Below are 19,709 nucleotides of genomic sequence, written 5' to 3'. Positions count from 1 at the left end.
TCATCCACAGAACCAGTAATCTCATCATAGAAGGCGATTAGATTAGTCAGGCATGACCTTCCCTTGGTGAATCCATGCTGGCTGTTCCTGATCACTTTCCTCTCATGCAAGTGCTTCAGGATTGATATTATTATATGACATAACTGGAATGTTTTATGCTACATATGCCATGTAACATGTCTCTGTAAAGGTTATGATCTACTGAATATATTCATCCTATTTGTATGCATGTGTCATTTTTGTAGTCAAAGTTATGAATATTGGCTGTGTACTTGTTTGATTTTAAGTAGCCTTAGTAAGGCATTTGGTCAGTTTCTTGAGAAAGGAATTTGAAAGTAAAGTGCCCAATCAAGAAACATTTAACTGACAATGGAACCTTGAAAGAATCCAATCCAGCTAAGAAGTCTACCTGGGAACATTCAAGGTAGCATGTGAACAATGGCTGCCACCAGTAAAGTTCTGAGTCATGCATGGACATGTGACTTGCCCAGGTGACTCCAAAACTCCAGAGTGCAGCTGGATTCTGCAGAGGAGGTGGTCTCCCCCCACAAGAGAAAGTCCATTTAAACCCCTGGGAGACCCCCCCCCCCCATTTGGTCTTCAAGAGGTAGCCTTGCTACCCCTAATGGATACCTGAAGGAAACTGAAACAAAGGACAGTAACCACAGGGGTGTGAGTGTTTCTGGACCCAGACTAGAAGGAGACTAGTCTGTAAAAACAGCTTACTGGAACATCTCTGAGGGTGAGATTTCCATCTGTAATACTTTTTTACTCTATTAGGTTTAGACTTGCATGTTTTAGTTTATTTTGCTTGGTAATTCACTTTGTTCGGTCTGTTATTACTTGGAACCACTTGAATGCTACTTTTTGTATTTAATAAAATCACTTTTTTACTTATTAATTAACCCATAGCATGTATTAATACCTGCTGGTGGTGAGGGCAAAGAGCTGTGCATATCTCTCTATCAACGTTATAAAGGGTGAACAGTTTATGAGTTTACCCTGAATAAGCTTTATACAGGGTGAAACTGATTTATTTGGGGTTTGGATCCCACTGGGAGCTGGGCAGCTGAGTGCTGGTGACAGGAACACTTCTTAAGCTGTTTTCAGTTAAGCCTGCAGCGTGTGGGAAAAGTTGTTCAGACGTGGGTCTGTTTGCAGCAGGCTGGCGTGTCTGACACAACCAGGCAGGGCGCTGAAGTCCCAAGGCTGCCAAAGAAAACGGGCTCAGAGGTAGTCTCAGCACATCAGGTGGCAGTTCCCAAGGGGGTTTCTGTGACCCAGCCCGTCACAAAGGCCAATGGCATTTTGGGTGTATAAGTAGGGGCATAGCCAGCAGATCGAGGGACGTGATCGTTCGCCTCTATTCGACATTGGTGAGGCTCGTGAAATGGTTTCCCTCTCAGGAAACGAAGATCCTGCCAGTGCAAAGAAAAGGTACAATTATATTTTTTCTCCCCTCTTTGGAAGAAGCTGAGAAATCCTCCCATACAATAAAACTGATATAAAAGGCCACAATTTTGATATTTTTCAGCATTCCAGGAATGTCATGGTTAGACTATCCTTGGTTCTCAGCCAACTTTTGAAGCCCATGAGGAAGGATCAGAAGCTATTAACGGCTACTAATGCTTTTAAACATTCATAGAGTCTCAAGGGGTTGGTGGCAAGCTCTTTCCAGGGGCTAAGTTACCAGTTTGCAATTTCTTCTTTAAAGGCTGCCCACCCTTTGGAGAACACGGTGGTTTTCAAGGTACCAGGACTGAAAAGGGAAGTGGCTGTGGCTTTCCAGTCCTGTGGAGGGGATGGTTCTGCTAATGATCACCCCTCTACATATTATTGAATGGAGGGGTTTGGTCAGCTATGAAGGTGGACCAAGCAGATTTGAACTGCCATTTAACCTTAAGATGCAGCTGGAGTTTCTGCTACACCAGAAATTTGCTAAAATATGTTTAAAGGGCTGGGAGGCAATTTGGCTGAAAATTGACTATATTCTCAGCTAGCGTAGAGTGTCTGCGCAAAGGGAGATGTGAATCATGAACACCGCTCCCCACTGTCCTTTGCATCTCTGGAAAATCCTGCCCCTATGCCTGCCTAACTGAAGTGGACAGGGAAAAAGACAACTGAACTTTATTTGCGTCCCTGAAGTTTCATATCAGCACCACAAGCCGCTTGCCTCTCCACTGCAAAGGACACCACACTGTGTTTATCCAGCAGTCAGACTGCTATTTCCCCTAGCTTGTGCAGCACAGCTTGGTGGAAGGAGAGGCCAGACACCAGGGACAAGGGTGGTAAAAAAAAACCCCCTGTACTCTTCCAAGAGAGAAAGGACTGCTGTGCCTAACTTATCCTCAGACAACCAAAGTGTTCTACAACTGGTGTTCTTTTCCCTTCCCTCCCTCTCTCTCCACCTCCCACCCTTATCCATGCAGCTCCCATCTGAAAGGGGACAGTAAGATGAGCGGATGGGGAGAAGCACTGAAACTGTGTAATCTTCTAAGGGACAGAAGAAAGCTGTTACTAACTTTAGACAACCAACTATACGTTTTCTACAACTGTCCCATCCCCAAATGGGATCTTTCTAACATGCCTCTCCCTTCTCCCAGTCCATGTAGCCATGGGCCCATTGCTGCCTGAATGCTGGCCAAGAAACGCAGACACAAGGGCACAGTGATGTTTTGCTAATCTGCTTTTAAGAAATAGCTTTAGCCAAATGTGTAACAGTGGTTCATCGGAAATCAATAAAACAACTGATTTATAACCATCTCTTGCTCGGGGCCCATTTCAGGGTGGAGCAGAGCTGGGGCTGGATGGAGGGGGGAAGTTGGAGAAGTTTGGTAAGGAGATGGGGCATGACAATGCCTTGGCTTCAGCAGTGCAGTTCAATCTCTCAGAGGCAGAGCAATGCATGGCATCTTATCCAGGGAAGATGAGCACAGAACTTCAAATGACCGGGCTCTTAAAATTAGGAATTTAGCACCAGAGCAAGAGGTCAGAGTTGTCAGGGAGGGTGGGGATCCATTTTAACTTACCAGCCTCAAGTTCTGGTCACTGCTGTGGCTTGGGATTCTCCTCAGGTTCAGGAGAGGGGGAGGTAGGGGGGCTTCTTCCACAAGCTCCTCCAGTTAGAGGTGTGGAAACACATGCTCCTTGTCCTGCAGGACACCTGCCGTGGTACCTGCTGCCCTCTCTCCCTGGCCCTCATCAGCATCCCATTGGACAATGAGGCCAGTAGGGTTGATGAGGAGCTTGTGAGCCACTTCAGGCTTTGTACAGGGAGCCCTGGAGAGCACCTGGTCCAGTACAGTGCAGAAGGGGCATGCACAATGAGCCCTCATGAAGTCACTGCTGGAATCTTTGGCCCTCCTCTACAGAAGCCTCAAGTGCTTGATGGGCCAGAGCCAACCGAACACCTGCCTGCTCCAGCCTCCATGAAACTTGGCAGTACAGGAGTTCCTGCTGCTCCAGAACAAGTTGTGGAGGATGGTGTAATCCCACCCCACACTGATCAGCACCTGGGTGTGGTCAGCAGGCCAGGCAGCTGCTGTTGGAGCAGGATCCATTGTCACCTGCACAATGTGTAAAGAGTGCTGTCAGCTCAGCTTTCTACGGCTTGTGACAACAGGGAGACAGGTACCTTTGTAGACTGGGTAAGGGTCAGGAAGAAAAGGGTTCAGTGTGTTATGGGAATGGGGGTGGAGGACTGCAGATGCTCTAGACTAGGTACCCTAACCCCCATCCACACTGCCATGGGGCTGTGCCACGGCCCAAGGTCTGTACTCCCTCACACCCCTCATGCACGCTAGCTTACCTGCCTTCACACACGTGCTTCTGGGATTTAGAGATGGACCACAGGGGGGTTAGGGCACAACCACATGCATGGACAAGTGAACAGTCACTAGTATAGACGCACCCTATGTGTGATCTACTCTCTGTTCCTAGATATATAACCTTGCATTTAGCTGTATTACATTGTATCTTTTGTTTAAATTAGTCCATCTTACCAAGCAATCCTGGCTGGTCTGTATAACTGACCTGTTCCCATCATTTACCATACTATTAATTTGTTTTTACCAGCAATAATTTTACCAGCAATAATTTCATATTTTCTTCCAGATTGTTAATAAAGATATTGAATTGCATGGGGCCAGGAACAGATCCCCATAGGACTTAACTAGAAACAATCCCTCCCTAAGTTAGCAGCAACACCATCCAAAAAAACCAACCCACCATACCAAAATGTCCCAAAGGCCTCAAGTCTTTCAGACAACTAACCAAATCTGACTGGAAGGCAGGTATAGCTATGGAAAAGGTATCCAGAATTATAACATTCAAAAACCAGTTGGAAAACACTTCAGTCTCTCTGGTCACTCGATTACAGACCTAAAAGTGGCTATTCTTCAACAAAAAAACTTCAAAAACAGACTCCAACGAGAGACTGCTGAATTGGAAGTAATTTGCAAACTGGATACAATTAATTTAGGCTTGAATAGAGACTGGGAGCGGTTTACACAAAGTAAAACTATTTCCCCTTGTTTATTCCTCCCCGCCCCACTGTTCCTCAGACATTCTTGTCAACTGCTGGAAATGGCCCACCTTCATTATCACTACAAAAAGTTCCCCAGCCCCCGCCCTGCTCTCCTGCTGGTAATAGCTCACCTTAAGTGATCACTCTGGTTACAGTGTGTCTGGTCACACCCATTGTTTCATGTTCTCTGTGTATATAAATCTCCTCACTGTATTTTCCACTGAATGCATCTGATGAAGTGAGCTGTAGCTCACGAAAGCTTATGCTCAAATAAATTTGTTAGTCTCTAAGGTGCCACAAGTACTCCTTTTCTTTTTATGGATACAGACTAACACGGCTGCTCCTCTGAAACGTATCCATTAGGAACCAGCAAGGAACTAGATGGCTCATGAGGTGCATTCCCCTGCAGGAAGTTCCTTTACCTCCTGCTGAGTTGGAGGAACTGGCTGCAACGTTTAGAGGTGTGACACAGAACAGCTAGTAGGCGCTTGGCTTGTGCTCTACCCTACTATCACACTCTGCCTCAAGGGTAAAAAAACAACAACAACAGAAAAACAAAAGTAGGGGATTTTTGCCAGTCTTGTGCTCAAGAGCCAGGAGTGAGAATCCCAAACAGATGGTATCTTTAAAGGATGAAGTTACTGTAAAGTCAGAATCAAGAAAGCAGTAAGGGAGAAAAAAAAAATCGAACTCCCCTATCCTGGGGCCACACACCACTATCCTAGAGAAAGGTTTTCCTCATATCCCTTTCAATAAAACGAGTATTTAGAACCTTGATCACCTATGACCTTCCTGTTCATAGCTAAACTATGAGTGACCCATCCAAGGTAAACTTTTGTTTTGTGAGATATGAAGTCTGGTCAAAGGCTTTTTAAATGAAAAGGCCAACTGGGAGAAGGCAGCTGAAGACTCAGACTTCTGAACTGTGTAATGGAATGATGTTGTGCAGCTCGGCCAGGGAGACTGTTCTCTTGTTTTGACACCCCGTAATGTGATAATCTCACTGGCCACTTCGAGAGTGCATAGGGTGTATGCACAGATGTTGAAAAGATTTTTTTTCAATATCCAGGAAGAACTGGATCTATGTAAAGAACCAGAATCTCAGCACTTAGAGCTTGATAATTTCCAACAGCAGATTTACATAATAAAAGTTGTAAAGTGGAAAGTGATTAATTCTCTTCATTGAAAGTTATTGTGTCTTCCAGAAAATGTTAAATTGACCTTTTGCTTATCTTGTGAGCATTTCATTTCATTTTTAAAAAAAATTCTACTGCGTATCACAATACAATGCCAACTCAAGGCAACCCCTCTTCGGACCAGTATACATCATTAGCTGCCATGGGCTGATGAAATAGTGGGTGGCTAACTACAGGGAATCTCATGATTCCAGGGAAGCAACTCAGGAATCCCTGGGAAAATTCAATTCCAAGGCAGCATGTAATCTCACTAGGGATTTTGAATTTTACTCAGTATTCCAGCTGAGCTGACAAACGAGCAGGTTGTGTGACTTGCCCACGATAATAACCCAAATCAGAATTCAAGATTTGTTCTACAACTACCAGATCTCCTTTACTGATACATGCAGTTTTCTCCTTGCCTCAAGACCTCTGCAATGCTTTACATACCTGGGTTACGGAGAGGGGGGCAAAGCAGGGCAGAGATGCATAAAATACCTGGCCGTATGTCTGTTCTCAGGGCGAGGACATTAAAGCCGCTAAAAAATGGGAAGGGAAATTCCAAAAGGTTGATTTTCAAGTTAAGTATTTTTATTATCAAAATTATTACATCTCTTGTGAAAGTTCAAATGTTACAGCATGGTGTAAAAACCCCACTAGAGTCAGAAGCTGCAGCCCCCACCTTTCCAAGAGCTTTCTAGGGTGCCTCCCTTCTGCACCCTGCACATGCTGAGGTGCTGGAACCTCTGCATGCTGCTCCCAACCCCCAAATCCACTGCTGCCACTAGGCAGGGCAGAGCCTGCCTGCCCCATGCTGCACACAGCATGAAATGGGAGACTACACACCCAGGTCTAAACTGAGTGAAGTTTACACCTATTTTATACAGTATACAGAGACACCCGTGTTCCAGGTGACAAGTTCCATCCCCAACACACACTCAGCCAGACTGTTGGAGAAAGTTACTTTGTTTTAATATTTTAAAAGTCTCCCCTACCTTGAACAAACACCTGATTTCAGTTGTGAAGTAGAGAACTTGTAACAGCCCTAAAAAAGGAAGAAGACTGTGCATTTGAAAGACAGGGAGACAGACTCACAGCATTATCTCATCCAAGAGAAAAAGGAGAAGGCCCACTGCAGCACCAGGGACTCTACCTGCTGTATATTAGCTAACCTAATATGGTTATAACTGAATATAAAATTAGATAAATAAAAACACGCCTGATATTACAGTAAACAAGTGAGAAAGAAGCTGGCAATGGTATGGAGCTGAACTGGCAGCGCACCCCCTTTGGGCTGGCTTTGGCGCCGCCCTGTGCATGTGACCCCAGGTGGGAGGAACCCCAAGGCTCACACTCCCTGTGCGTGACACTTTACACCTACGGCACTCAGCTTACCGAGGCCTGGAGTCCCCACCAGCCACGCACTCTGGGGGACACTCCACTGCCCACCACAGACCCCGGACGAACACGACTCATTTGGGCAGCCCCACCCAGCGTCACACAGTGACCGTGTTCATGGAAACCTTCCCCTTGATGATGCACTGCAGCATACGACCCCAATTCAGTTTCCCAGCTAGTGACAAACATTCACAGATCCCCATTAGTGACCGTCACAGGAACTGCCCCCGTCTAGTTACATCCTACAGAGCCCCCCACACCCTCGCTGTCTCCTAGTCCCAGGGCCAAGTGACCAGTTCTTGGAGTCTGTCACAATGGAAATGGGTCTGGTTGTGGGGGTCACAGCCCAGGCCCAAAGGTGGTGCATGCACTGGTCTGTTGTGACTGGAATGATCGTAACGGATGAAAACCCCCCAGATGCACTGAGAACCTGACCTGCAAGGGAGCTTGGGGATTGGAGTTTAACTTCCCCCAGAATTTTCTTTAAATTGTCTTCATACTTAAAAAGATGTCCTTACTGCACAAGTGACTACAGCTATGGGCATGGACAGGAGACAGAGGCTGCATTGCAGTCATTGCACTTAGAACCATTTGCTTTTCTAAAATGTATCCAGCTTTGCTAGTCTCTGCCTCAGAGAAATTTGCATCCTCCAAGGGCAGAGGCTGCCTCTGCTCATAAATCTCACTCATTTACTCCAGACTCCAGCATCTGACCCCCTGGGCCCCCAGCATCGGGTGCAAGCTCCCAGCATTGGCCCAGAAGCCACTTCCAGAGGCAGCTGGAAGGAGTTATGGGCAATTCGGTCCTCCATGGATCCAGGCATCCCTAGGAAAGTCCTGTCTGAGTCTTTACTCCTGGACCTTGAAGCTGCTGCAGTCTATACTGATGGACACTGCCTCCCGCATGGTGTGGATAGTGCTGTGAACTGGAAACCCCTGGCCCTCTGGAGCTCTGGTGGAGAGCAGGCTGCCCAGAATTAGGCAGGCTGATAGTCCGCAAGTCTGACTGCAATGATCTGGAACTCTGGGGAGCAGAGCTGGAACCTGATGCTCCTGTGCAAGGCTGAGAAACCGACCCCAAGGACACTGAGTCTGCAGCAACCTGCTGTGCTGGACTGGCAGCAGCAGACTGACTCTTCTTCAGAAGGTTGCTGTTAATGCTACTTCCAGAGTGCTGCTGGCTGCCGTAATACCCAGAATTCCCTGCAAAGAGAGCTGGGGAGTCCGTGGGAACCGAATGGGCAGGACTGGAATAGGAGGTGGAGGAAAGGGACGCTTCCGACGAGCCCTGAGCGGGGTTGTGTCCTGTTCTTGGTGGAGCTGCTCGGTAGCTGTATCCAGGAGATGGAGTAGAGTGTCCTCTGTAGGGGGAGGAACTCTGCTGAAGGAGGGCCTGGGACTCTGCTCGGGGGCTGTCAGACTGCAGGAGCTGGAGAAGAGAGGGAAGAAGAGAAAAAGTGTCATAGCACAAAGATTTCCTCCTCTCTCTACTAACCCCCACTTAGCAACACTGTTTGCTGTTCAAACAACCTGATCAGCTGCTGACAATGAACTGCAGGTTCTAATGCTTGCTTGTGACTAGAAATCATTGATGAATCTTACCTGGTAGCTGTATCTAGAAGGGCTGTAAACTGCTGGTCCTTTGAGTGCAGAACTGAGAACTTCTGGGGTGTCTCCCTCAGCAGTACCTAGAAGACACAGCACAGTCAAGCCTTAAACTTCACTTCCTGGACCAGGGCCACAACTGTTCTCTCCTAAGCTCATCTGTGTGCACTCCCGTTATCTTGTTCCACAGTCCTGCTGCAGGTAAGGCAGGAGCACCACCCAGCACCTCAAGTCTTTGAAGCCAAAAGAAGTTAACTAACAGCAATCTGGAGAATCCCAACACCACACAAGAGCCACCAGTGTGAGTAAAGAACAGTTATTTACCCGCCAGTAACTGGTTCTTCAAGACTCTGTAGTTGGCATGGAGCACACTGTAGGGGAGCATGAGCCGCAAGTGCACAAGATCTTTTCACTTTTTCACAGTCGTATCTGTTGGGGCTGCGCCTGTGCTCTGAGCCTCCCGGTGCTTCTGCACGAGGGCACGAAGGGTGGCGCAGCACAACCCTCCCTCAGGTCCCTCACAGTTCAAACCTTTGAAGCTGAGGACTCCGAAAGACTGGGCTGGAGGGCAGGCTGTGGGATCCACAGGGGCTACAACATCCTGTAGAACCACATTTATTGTAGGGGAAATAAACGGTCTTCGAGTATGTGTTGAAGCGGATCCCGCTGGAGGTGACTGGCAAACAGTATCCCTTCTAGGCAGTGAGACGGAGGTGTGCCAGCCACATCAGTCAAATACCAGTTGGAATACTGCTCTTCTGAACCCGGCATCAGACTAGCCACCGTATCCAAGGCATCGTGCTTGACAAAACTGAGTGGGGCGCTCCACAGATCTTACACAGATCTCAAGATCTCACACACTGGCAAGTTTCTCAAGCAGGCGGAAGACCCTGTCTCTGCCTTGGGGCAGAGCATGCCCTAACATTTGGAGGGAAAGCCCACTAGTCAGCTGATGCCAAGTGGACATACTGCAATCTCGGAAAGGTTGCTGAGGCTCCTCCATCCCTCTGACCACTAGTCCATGCTGCTCATCCGTGTGGGCATGAATACTGCCAGGTATGACCCTGGGCAGATCAGCAGTGACTACAGGGCTGTGGGAATGCAGGTGGTGGTGGTGGTCTGTCCTCCTGGTTGAGGGTATGGTCCCAGGCAGGGAAATGCACATCCTGGAGATGAATGGATGGCTGCACAGATGGTGTCAGCAGGCGGGCCTTGACTTCCTTGACCACTGGGTGCTGTTCTGGGAAGGAGGTCTGCTGCGAAGAGACGGGGTTTACCTGACCAAGAAGTGGAAGAACATTTTCATGCACCGACTTGCCAACCTAGCAAGGAGGGCTTTAAACTAGGTTCAAAGAGGGCAGGTGACAAAAGCCCACAGGTAAGCATAAAAAAGGCAATCTTAATAGAAGACTAGATGTTGCTGTGTCGGTGAAGACATGGAAAATTAAAATAGGGTCATAGGAGCAACTAACAGCGGGGGAATCTGCTCAACATCTTAGATGTCTTTACACAAATGCAATGAGTGTGGAGAGTAAACAGGAAGAACTGGAAGTACTAGCAGATAAGAAATTATGATAATTAGCACCACAGACACTTGGTGGGACAAGTCTCATACTGGAATACTGGCATGGAGGGTTACAACTTGTTCATGAAAGAGAGGCAAGATAAAAAGGGAGGTGGTGTATTATGTATCAACAATATATAGACTTGTTCTGAGGTCTAGAAGGAGATGAGACGCAGACTGGTTGAAAGACTCTGGGTAAAGATAAAAAAGGGAAAATAGGGATGATGTCAGGGCAAGGGTTCTACTATAGGCAAATCACAAAGTGGAGGGGGATGAGGCATTTCTAAAACAAACATGAGAAATATCAAAAACACAAGAGTTAGTAGTAATTAGGGACAAACCAACCAGTCATCTGTTGGAAAAGTAACATGGCAACACACAAAATTTCCAATAATTTATTGGACTGTATTGGGGACAACTTCTCATTGCAGAAGGTGGAAGAACTAACCAGGGGGACAGCCATTTTAGACTCGATCCTGACCAATAGAGAAACTGATTGCCAATTTGAAGGTGGAAGGCAATTTGGGTGAATGTGATCATGAAATGACAGATTTAGTTACTTTAAGGACAGAAACGACTAAAAGCAGTAGAATAAGGACAATGGACTTTGAAAAACAGACTTTAATAAACTCAGAGAACTGGTAGGTCAGGGCTCATGGGAATAAAGGAGTTCAGGAGAGCTGGCAGTTCCTCAAAGAGACAATATTAAACATACAATTACAAGCTATCCTGATGTAAAGGAAAAAGTACATCAGGAGCAAGAGAAAGATGAAGGAAAGAGTAGGTCCTCTACTTAGTGAGGAAGGAGAGCTAATAATTGATGACATCAAAGAAGGATGAGGTATTTAATGCCTATTTTGCTTCAGTCTTCACTAAAAAGGTTAATGGTGACCAGATACTCAACACAATTAATATAACAAGGGGAAAGGAATGCAAGCCAAAATAGGGTGGTACTACGTTAAGGAATATTTAGATAAGTTAGATGTATTTAAGTTGACAGGCCTGAAGAAATTCATCCAAGGGTACTTAAGGAACTAGCTGAATCAATCTTTGGAACTGTTAGCAATTATCTTTGAGAATGGAGGATGGGAGAGATCCCCGAGGACTGGAGATGGGCAAACATTACCTATTTTACAAAAGGGAACAAAGACAACCCAGGAAATTATAGACTGGTCAGCTTAAATATGATACCTGGAAAAATAGTGGGACAAATTATTAACCAATTTATTTAATAGAATAATAGCATATCAGGGTTGGAAGGGACTTCAGGAGGTCACCTAGTCCCACCCCCTGCTCAAAGCAGGACCAACTGCCAACTAAATCATCCCAGCCAGGGCTTTGTCAAGCCGGGCCTTAAAAACCTCAAAGGAAGGAGATTCCACCACCTCCCTAGGTAACGCATTCCAGTGTTTCACCTCCCTCCTAGTGAAAAAGATTTTCCTAATATCCAACCTAAACCTCCCCCACTGCAACTTGAGACCATAACTCCTTGTTCTGTCATCTGCTACCACTGAGAACAGGCTAGAGCCATCCTCTTTGGAACCCCCTTTCAGGTAGTTGAAAGCAGCTATCAAATCCCCCCTCATTCTTCTCTTCCGCAGACTAAACAATCCCAGTTCACAGAATCATAGAATATCAGGGTTGGAAGGGACCCCAGAAGGTCATCTAGTCCAACCCCCTGCTCGAAGCAGGACCAATTCCCAGTTAAATCATCCCAGCCAGGGCTTTGTCAAGCCTGACCTTAAAAACCTCTAAGGAAGGAGATTCTACCACCTCCCTAGGTAACGCATTCCAGTGTTTCACCACCCTCTTAGTGAAAAAGTTTTTCCTAATATCCAATCTAAACCTCCCCCACTGCAACTTGAGACCATTACTCCTCGTTCTGTCATCTGCTACCATTGAGAACAGTCTAGAGCCATCCTCTTTGGAACCCCCTTTCAGGTAGTTGAAAGCAGCTATCAAATCCCCCCTCATTCTTCTCTTCTGCAGGCTAAACAATCCCAGCTCCCTCAGCCTCTCCTCATAACTCATGTGTTCCAGTCCCCTAATCATTTTTGTTGCCCTTCGCTGGACTCTCTCCAATTTATCCACATCCTTCTTGAAGTGTGGCGCCCAAAACTGGACACAGTACTCCAGAGGAAGCCTCACCAATGTCGAATAGAGGGGAACGATCACGTCCCTCAATCTGCTGGCAACTCTCCTACTTATACAGCCCAAAATGCCATTAGCCTTCTTGGCAACAAGGGAACACTGCTGACTCATATCCAGCTTCTCGTCCACTGTAACCCCTAGGTCCTTTTCCGCAGAACTGCTGCCTAGCCATTCGGTCCCTAGTCTATAGCTGTGCATTGGGTTCTTCCGTCCTAAGTGCAGGACCCTGCACTTATCCTTATTGAACCTCATCAGATTTCTTTTGGCCCAATCCTCCAATTTGTCTAGGTCCCTCTGTATCCTATCCCCACCCTCCAGTGTATCTACCTCTCCTCCCAGTTTAGAGTCATCTGCAAACTTGCTGAGAGTGCAATCCACACCATCCTCCAGATCATTAATGAAGATATTGAACAAAACGGGCCCCAGGACTGAACCTTGGGGCACTCCGCTTGATACCAACTGCCAACTAGACATGGAGCCATTGATCACTACCCGTTGAGCCCAACGATCTAGCCAGCTTTCTGTCCACCTTATCGTCCATTCATCCAGCCCATACTTCTTTAACTTGCTGACAAGAATACTGTGGGAGACCGTATCAAAAGCTTTGCTAAAAAGTCAACTAATAACATGTCCACTGCTTTCCCCTCTTCCACAGGGGCAGTTACCTCCTCATAGAAGGCAATTAGGTTAGTCAGTCATGACTTGCCCTTGGTGAATCCATGCTGACGGTTCCTGATCATGTTCTTCTCCTTTAAGTGCTTCAAAATTGATTCCTTGAGGACCTGCTTAAGGAAAGCACCCAGAGGATAATAGGGATATAAGGAATAGCTAGCATGGATTTGTGGAGAACAGATCATGCAAAACCAATTTAAGTTTCTTCTTTGACACAATTACTGGTCCAGTGGATAGAAGGGAAGCAGTAGATGAGCTATATCTTGATTTTAATAAGGATTTTGACACAGTCCCACATGCTAATCTCATAAGCAAAGTAGGGAAATATAGCCTAGATGACATTACTATAAGGTGGTTGCACAACATGTTGAAAGATGGTAGTAAAGAGTAGTTATCAACGGTTCACTGTCAAACTGGGAGGATGTATATCTTGTGGGGTCCTGCAGGGATCACTCTTGGGTCCTATAATAGTTCATATTTTCATTAATGACTCAGATCAGGGGTCGGCAACCTATGGCATGCGTGCCAAAGACAGCACGCGAGCCCATTTTTAATGGCACGCTCCTGCCTGCCGGGGCACCAGCAGTATGCCATTAAAAATCCTGCCCTGCCCAGCCCGGCCTGGCCTGCTCTTCTCCACCCCCCGCCCCCTCCCGCAGGGACAGGGGGCAAGGGGTAGAAGCTTGGTCCTGCCGGCTCCCCTGCCTCTTCCCACAGTGTGCTGGGTTCCTGCCCCTCCTCCTCCTCTCCATCCCTCCCTGCTGGCCGATCAGCTGATGGCCCTCGCGAGGGGGTGGGGGAGGAGCGGGGTCAGCATGCTTGCTGCTCCCAGCGGACGCAGAGAAGAAGCAGGGGCAGGACCTTGGAAAAGGGGGGTGGAAGCTGGGTATACCCCCTCCAGTCCCCTGCCATGAGCACCCCACAACCCCAGCCCATACCCCCAGCCCTCTGTCCTGACCCCCCCTCACACACACCCAGCCCTCTGCCCTGAGCCCTGCACACCCCCCAGGCCACTGCCCTGAGCCCTGTACCCCCCTCTCACACACCCAGCCCTCTGCTTGACTCCTTCAGCCCCCCCACGACCCCAGCCCTGACTGGCACCCCCCCACACCCTATGCCCTGACACCTGCACCCCTCTCACAGGCCCCCAGTCCTCTGCCCTGACCCTTGCACCGCCCCACACTCCATACATCCCCACCCTGAGCACCAAATGGGAGCTCCTGCACCCCCCACCCCCACCTGCACCCCTCCCACCAAATGGGAGCTGCCCAGGTAAGCACTCCACACCCAAACCTCCTGCCCCAACCCTGAGCCCCCTCCCTCATTCTAGCTCCTGGCCAGACCCTACACCCCAACCTCCAGCCTGCTCCTTCACCCCCAGCCCTGTGCTCAGTGCACTCCCACCCTCAGCTCAGTGCAGAGAGAGAGGCAGAGAATGGGCCAGAACCAGGGAGAAGGTAGGTACCCACTGTATGTGGGCAGGGCCGGGACCCCAGACTGGCAGCGGGCTGAGCGGGTCCAGCAGCTGGGAACCCGGCTGGCAGGAGCCGGGGGATGGAACCTCTGAGACGCTCAGCCCGCTGCCGGCCTGGGGCCCCGGCCGCCGGCCCCACTCAGCCCGCTGCCGGCCTGGGGCCCCGGCCGCCGGCCCCACTCAGCCCGCTGCCGGCCTAGGTGAACGGAACCCCAGACCAGCAGCGGGCCGAGTGGGCCGGCGGCGTAAGATCAACATTTTAATTTAATTTTAAATGAAGCTTCTTAAACATTTTGAAAACCTTGTTTATTTTACATAACAACAATAGTTTAGTTATAAAATAGAGACTTTTATAGGGAGAGAGATCTTCTAAAAAACATTAAAATGTATTACCGGCACGTGAAACCTTAAATTAAAGTGAATAAACGAAGACTCGGCCCACCACTTCTGAAAGGCTGCCGGCCCCTGACTTAGATAATGGAGCGAAGAGAAGCTTACAAAATTTGCAAATGACACTAAGGTGGGAGGAGAGGCTGGCACTTTGGAGGGCAGGATTAGAATCTAAAACAACCTTGACAAATTAGAGAATTGGTCTGAATTCAAGAAGATGAAATTCAATAAAGACAAGTGCAAAGTACTTCACTTAGGAAGAGGAAAAAAATCACATGCACAATTACAAAATGAGGACTACCTGGCTAGGCAGTAATACAGCTGAAAAGTACCTGGGAGTTACAGTGGATCACAAATTGAATGAGTCAACAATATCCTACAGTTGTGAAGAGGCTAACATTCTGGTGCGCATTAACTGGAGCAGTGTTGTATGTAAGACAAGAAGCAATTGTCCTGCCCTATTCAGCATTAGCGAGGCCTCAGCTGGAGGGCAGTGCCCAATTCTGAGCACCATACTTTAGGAAAGATGTGGACAAATTGGTGAGAGTCCAGAGGAGAACAACAAAAACTATACAAGGTTTAGAAAATCTGTCCTATGAGGAAAGGTTAAAAAAAACTGGGCATATTTAGTCTTAAGAAAAGAAGACTGAGGGACCAACCTGATAAACCTTAAAATCTGTTAAGGGCCGTTATAAAGGAGGAGTGATCAACAGTTCTCCATAACAACAAAAGGTATTACAAGTAGTATTAGGTTTATAATCTGCTGCAAGGGAGATGTAGGTTAGATACTAGGAAAAGTTTTCTAACTATACAGGGTAGTGAACCTCTGGAATAGGCTCCCAAGGGAGGTTGTGGAATCCTTGTAACTGCAGGTTTTAAAGAACAGGTTGGACAAACACCTGTCAGAGATGGTGTAGTCCTGCCTCAATGAAGGGGACTGGACTTGATGACTTCTCAAAATCCCTTCCAGCCCTGCATTTCTATGATCCACTTAAATTCTCTGTGATTGAGATGGCTGCCTTTCAACAAGCCAGATATAGCCACAAAGAGATGAGGAAGCATTTGGTCCTGTCCAGGTAAGAAAGCAAGACTCTGGAAATAGGCAAGAGACATCGCTTCTCAGAACTAGCTTGTCCCTGAGAAAGAAGTGTAAAGAGGTCTGGCCAAGAGGGCGTGGAGCTAGTGGACACACTGTGCTGTGATAGCTACCAGGAAGACTACCTTAGGCATAAGAAGATTTATTGAACACTCTGACAGTGGTGTGAATGGAAGCTCCATGAATTTTAGGAGGAGTAAGCTGAGACCCCATGTAGGAGTCAGGTCTCTGCCAGACAAGTAAGTATGTGGCAGGCCCTTGCGGAATCTCAATACTGTCAGATGTGACAAGACTGAGTATGACTGTATCGGAGTGTGACAAACTAATACTGTTGGAAAGTGGACTCTGACTGAATTAAATGCCAAGCCAGCCTGTTTCAGGTGAAGCATACAGTCAAGAATCTGGGGTATTGGAGCATCAACAGGTTCCAGATGATGCCGGATTTTCCATATGGAGAACCATTTTCACTTGAAGGAGTAGGTCTTCCCAACAGACTGCTTTCTGCACTGCACGAGGATTTCTTATTGAGAAAAGTCTGCCAGTGGTATGCAGCCAGCCAACTTTCAGGTCAGATTCAACTAATGTGGGTCGAGGTGCAATACTGGGCCACTGTGCTGGGATATCATGTCTGAGCAGATTGCCAGATGGATGGAAATATGCCTAGGCCAGTAGGAAGCTATCAGGAGAAGTGTGGCCTTGTGCTGTCTATGGAAATCAGGGAGATTGGGGTAAAGGCATACAGGAAGTTTGGAGCCCACTGTAGCAGGCAAGCAGTTTGTAAGAAGCTTGGACTCATGCTTCCTCTGGTGCCGAATTATGGGCACTTAGCACTGTCCTCTGTGGTAAACAGATCTATCATGGGAGTGTCACATACATGCATGCTGACATGCGGCTGAGCAGCCCCAGACACGAACGCACTGTTGTTGTTGAGTTTGATCTTAGGTCCCTTGCTGGTGTCTGAAACCTGGCCTCTTCCAGGTGAGCTCTCTGTGGTCAAGAGTCAATCACAGCCCCTACAAACTCTATTGTCTGTGATGGTGACAGATGATTTACCATAAGAACGGCCATACTGGGTCAGATCAAAGGTCCATCCAGTCCAGTGTCCTGTCTGCTGACAGTTGCCAATGCCAGGTGCCCCAGAGGGAATGAACAGAACAGGTAATTATTAAGTGATCCATCCCGTCGCCCATTCCCAGCTTAGTAGTTCACAAAGACTCCTCACCAGGAGAGCAGAGAGAGCATTTCATAGAGCCACAGGGTTAGCAGGGACTGCAAGAGTCATGCAGTCTGACCCCTGCCAAGAGGCAGGATTTGTTGTGTTAAACCATCCCAGACAGACGGCTCCAGCCTCCTTTGGAAACCTCCAGTGAAGGAGCTTTCATGAGAATTTACTCCAGGGTTGCTGCGGTTTTCTGCTGGGAGACCATCACCAGCCAACTGTTCATACACAAGTCGACATCAGTTCCCTACGCGGGCTGCCACCATTGCCAGGCACATTGTGACTACAACCTGTGCTGTGGAGAGGCCAAAGAGCAGTACCCTGTTGTCACATTCTGGGGTGCAATCCAGACCAGGGAGAGATTGGGTCACCACCTGTCCCATAGCCTTCAGTGCCTCACAATGCTTTGAATTTCTAGCTCCCAAAGTTATGGGGCAGGTGGTGACAAACACTCCCTGGTCTGGATTGCACCCCAGAATGTGACAGTGGTGTAGTCGAAATAGGATTTATACACAACTTGCTAGTTTAACTAAGGTTTACACTTTAAGGAGAGAGATGGACGGCGCACAACACAGGTTTTTGGGAAAATTCAGGACTGGGAGTATGTTGGGGTCACCCTGCTAGTGGTTACCCAGACTGGTGGAAGCCAAAGCGTGGCTGTTGACAGGCTGCTGAACAGGGACTGTCTAGCACACAGACACTCAGGGTGTGACCTGCATGCTGGTAGGCTAGTGGTAAGTAGCCCTGGTTGGAAGCCACACAGCAAAGCACTGTGAGGCACCCCGGGCTAAGGGGCAGGCAGTGACAACTTCTCACTGGTCTGGATTGCACTCCAGAATGTGACACCTGCATAGGCAATGATTGGCTGCACAGTATGAATCTCAGATACTTCCTGTGTGCGAGGTGGATGGCAACGTGGACGTATGCATCCTGCAAGTCGAGAGCCAAGAACTAGTCTAGATCCTTGAGAGATGGAATGGTGGACATGAGCATGACCATCCTAAACCTGAGATGGCATGTGCATTAGTTGAGTCTCCTCTGTTCTACGATAAGATAGAGGCCCTCTTCTGAATGAGGAAATACTCAGAGCAGAAGCCCATTCCTCTGAATTCGGCGGTGCAATTGGAGGAGGAGATGATCTCTAGCACCCATTCGTCTGATGTCATTGCTCACCATGCTTGGTGGCATGGGGCGAGGTAGCTTCCAAAGGGGTGCTCTCTGGACTGAAACTAGTGTGGCTCCTGAGTCCTGTCACATTTGTTGAAGTGCTGTAGGGTCAGGGGATGTCATGGAGGCAGAAGGCTGACAAATCCTATTGTATTTTGGCTTCTTCACGGAACGGTACTTGGGTTGCTCGGAGTGAAAGGATGGTACCTATTGTCTCAACTTGGGTTAAGGACGGTAAGGCTTGTGATATGGGGCTGGTGTGCAAGACCCCAGGTGGGCTTTGAGTCTGTGTCCTCAAAGGGCATCCTTGATCATGGCCTGTATCTCCCTAGAGACGCCTGATGCTTGGAACCAGAATTCTGTGTGCACAGTCACTGCCATGTCCATAGACCTGGCTGCAGCATCGGAGAAGTCCATTTCTGCCTGTAAAGTTGTCTGCCACCAACTGGCCTTTCTTGAGTATTGCTCTTATTTTGAGAGAGAAGATGTCAACGCTACTCCAGCCCAAAAAGTCATTTTTGGCCAGGAATGTTGGGTAGTTTGCCACTTGGACTTATAAAAGAGGCAAAGGAGTAAGATTTTCTCCCAAGCAGGTTAAGCTGTTTGCATCTTTGTCCTTAGGGGTTATTGTTTGATTTAGATTTTCCTGGAGCACTGTAATGACTAAGAAGCCTGGGCTGGGATGGGCGTATAAGTACTCAAACCCAGGCTGAGGGACCTGGCACCGTTTCTCCAGTCATTTTGCAGTCATTGTTACAGTGGCCAGCGACCACTACAGGGTCTTTGCCAGGTCGAGCAACTCCTCATTTATGTGGAGGATGGTTCTGGGTGGACTGGGAGCTGTCACATCATCAAACAACTTATGAGATTTCTCTGATGTGATTGAAGTCTCTCTTTCTCCAGAGTCTCAGCAACTCTTTTAAGGAGCTCTAGGAAACACATTGGCGAAGTTCTCTGGCCTGTGTTATACTGGAGGTCAAACTAGATGATCACAATGGGCTCTTCTGGCCTTGGAATTTATGAAGTCATCTCATGCCGAGATCACCGCCTTGTTGGGTGAAGGAGGAGTCAGGACCTTTGGTAGTGAAACAGGATGTTGCTGTTGCTCTGCCCTGGTGGTCTGGCCAGAGGAGCAGGCAGGGAAAGTGATCTCTTCCTAGAACATGTTGGAGACCACTCAGAGAGGCCTGTGAGAATAGGCCCAGGAAACCCAAGAGGGCCATGGCAGTATGCCACAGAGGTATAGCTAGCTTGACTGGTAGTGGTAAGTCCA

At 47.9% G+C, this 19,709-nt stretch overlaps 1 protein-coding gene across 7 annotated transcripts in view; it reads right to left on the bottom strand.

Annotated features, from left to right (window-relative positions):
- Positions 1 to 6,269: 6,269 nt before the first annotated feature.
- SETD5 (SET domain containing 5) overlaps positions 6,270 to 19,709 on the bottom strand; it is a 173,443-nt gene continuing 160,003 nt past the window's right edge. For 6 of the 7 annotated variants that reach the window (XM_073350778.1, XM_073350781.1, XM_073350783.1 and 3 more), the window contains 2 exons: positions 8,701 to 8,786; positions 6,270 to 8,527 (listed from right to left, as the gene is read on the bottom strand). In XM_073350778.1, the coding sequence (XP_073206879.1) occupies positions 7,925 to 8,527; positions 8,701 to 8,786 (689 nt within the window). In that variant the 3' untranslated portion in view covers positions 6,270 to 7,924. Of the gene's footprint in view, positions 8,528 to 8,700; positions 8,787 to 9,090; positions 9,981 to 19,709 lie in introns of those variants that run through there. The other variant, XM_073350785.2, reaches the window with a different exon arrangement.

Source organism: Lepidochelys kempii, chromosome 7 (genome assembly GCF_965140285.1).
Source record: "Lepidochelys kempii isolate rLepKem1 chromosome 7, rLepKem1.hap1, whole genome shotgun sequence".
Lineage (NCBI taxonomy): Eukaryota > Metazoa > Chordata > Testudines > Cheloniidae > Lepidochelys > Lepidochelys kempii.
Note: the sequence above shows the minus strand (reverse complement) of the source record. Positions and strands in the feature narration are given on the sequence as shown.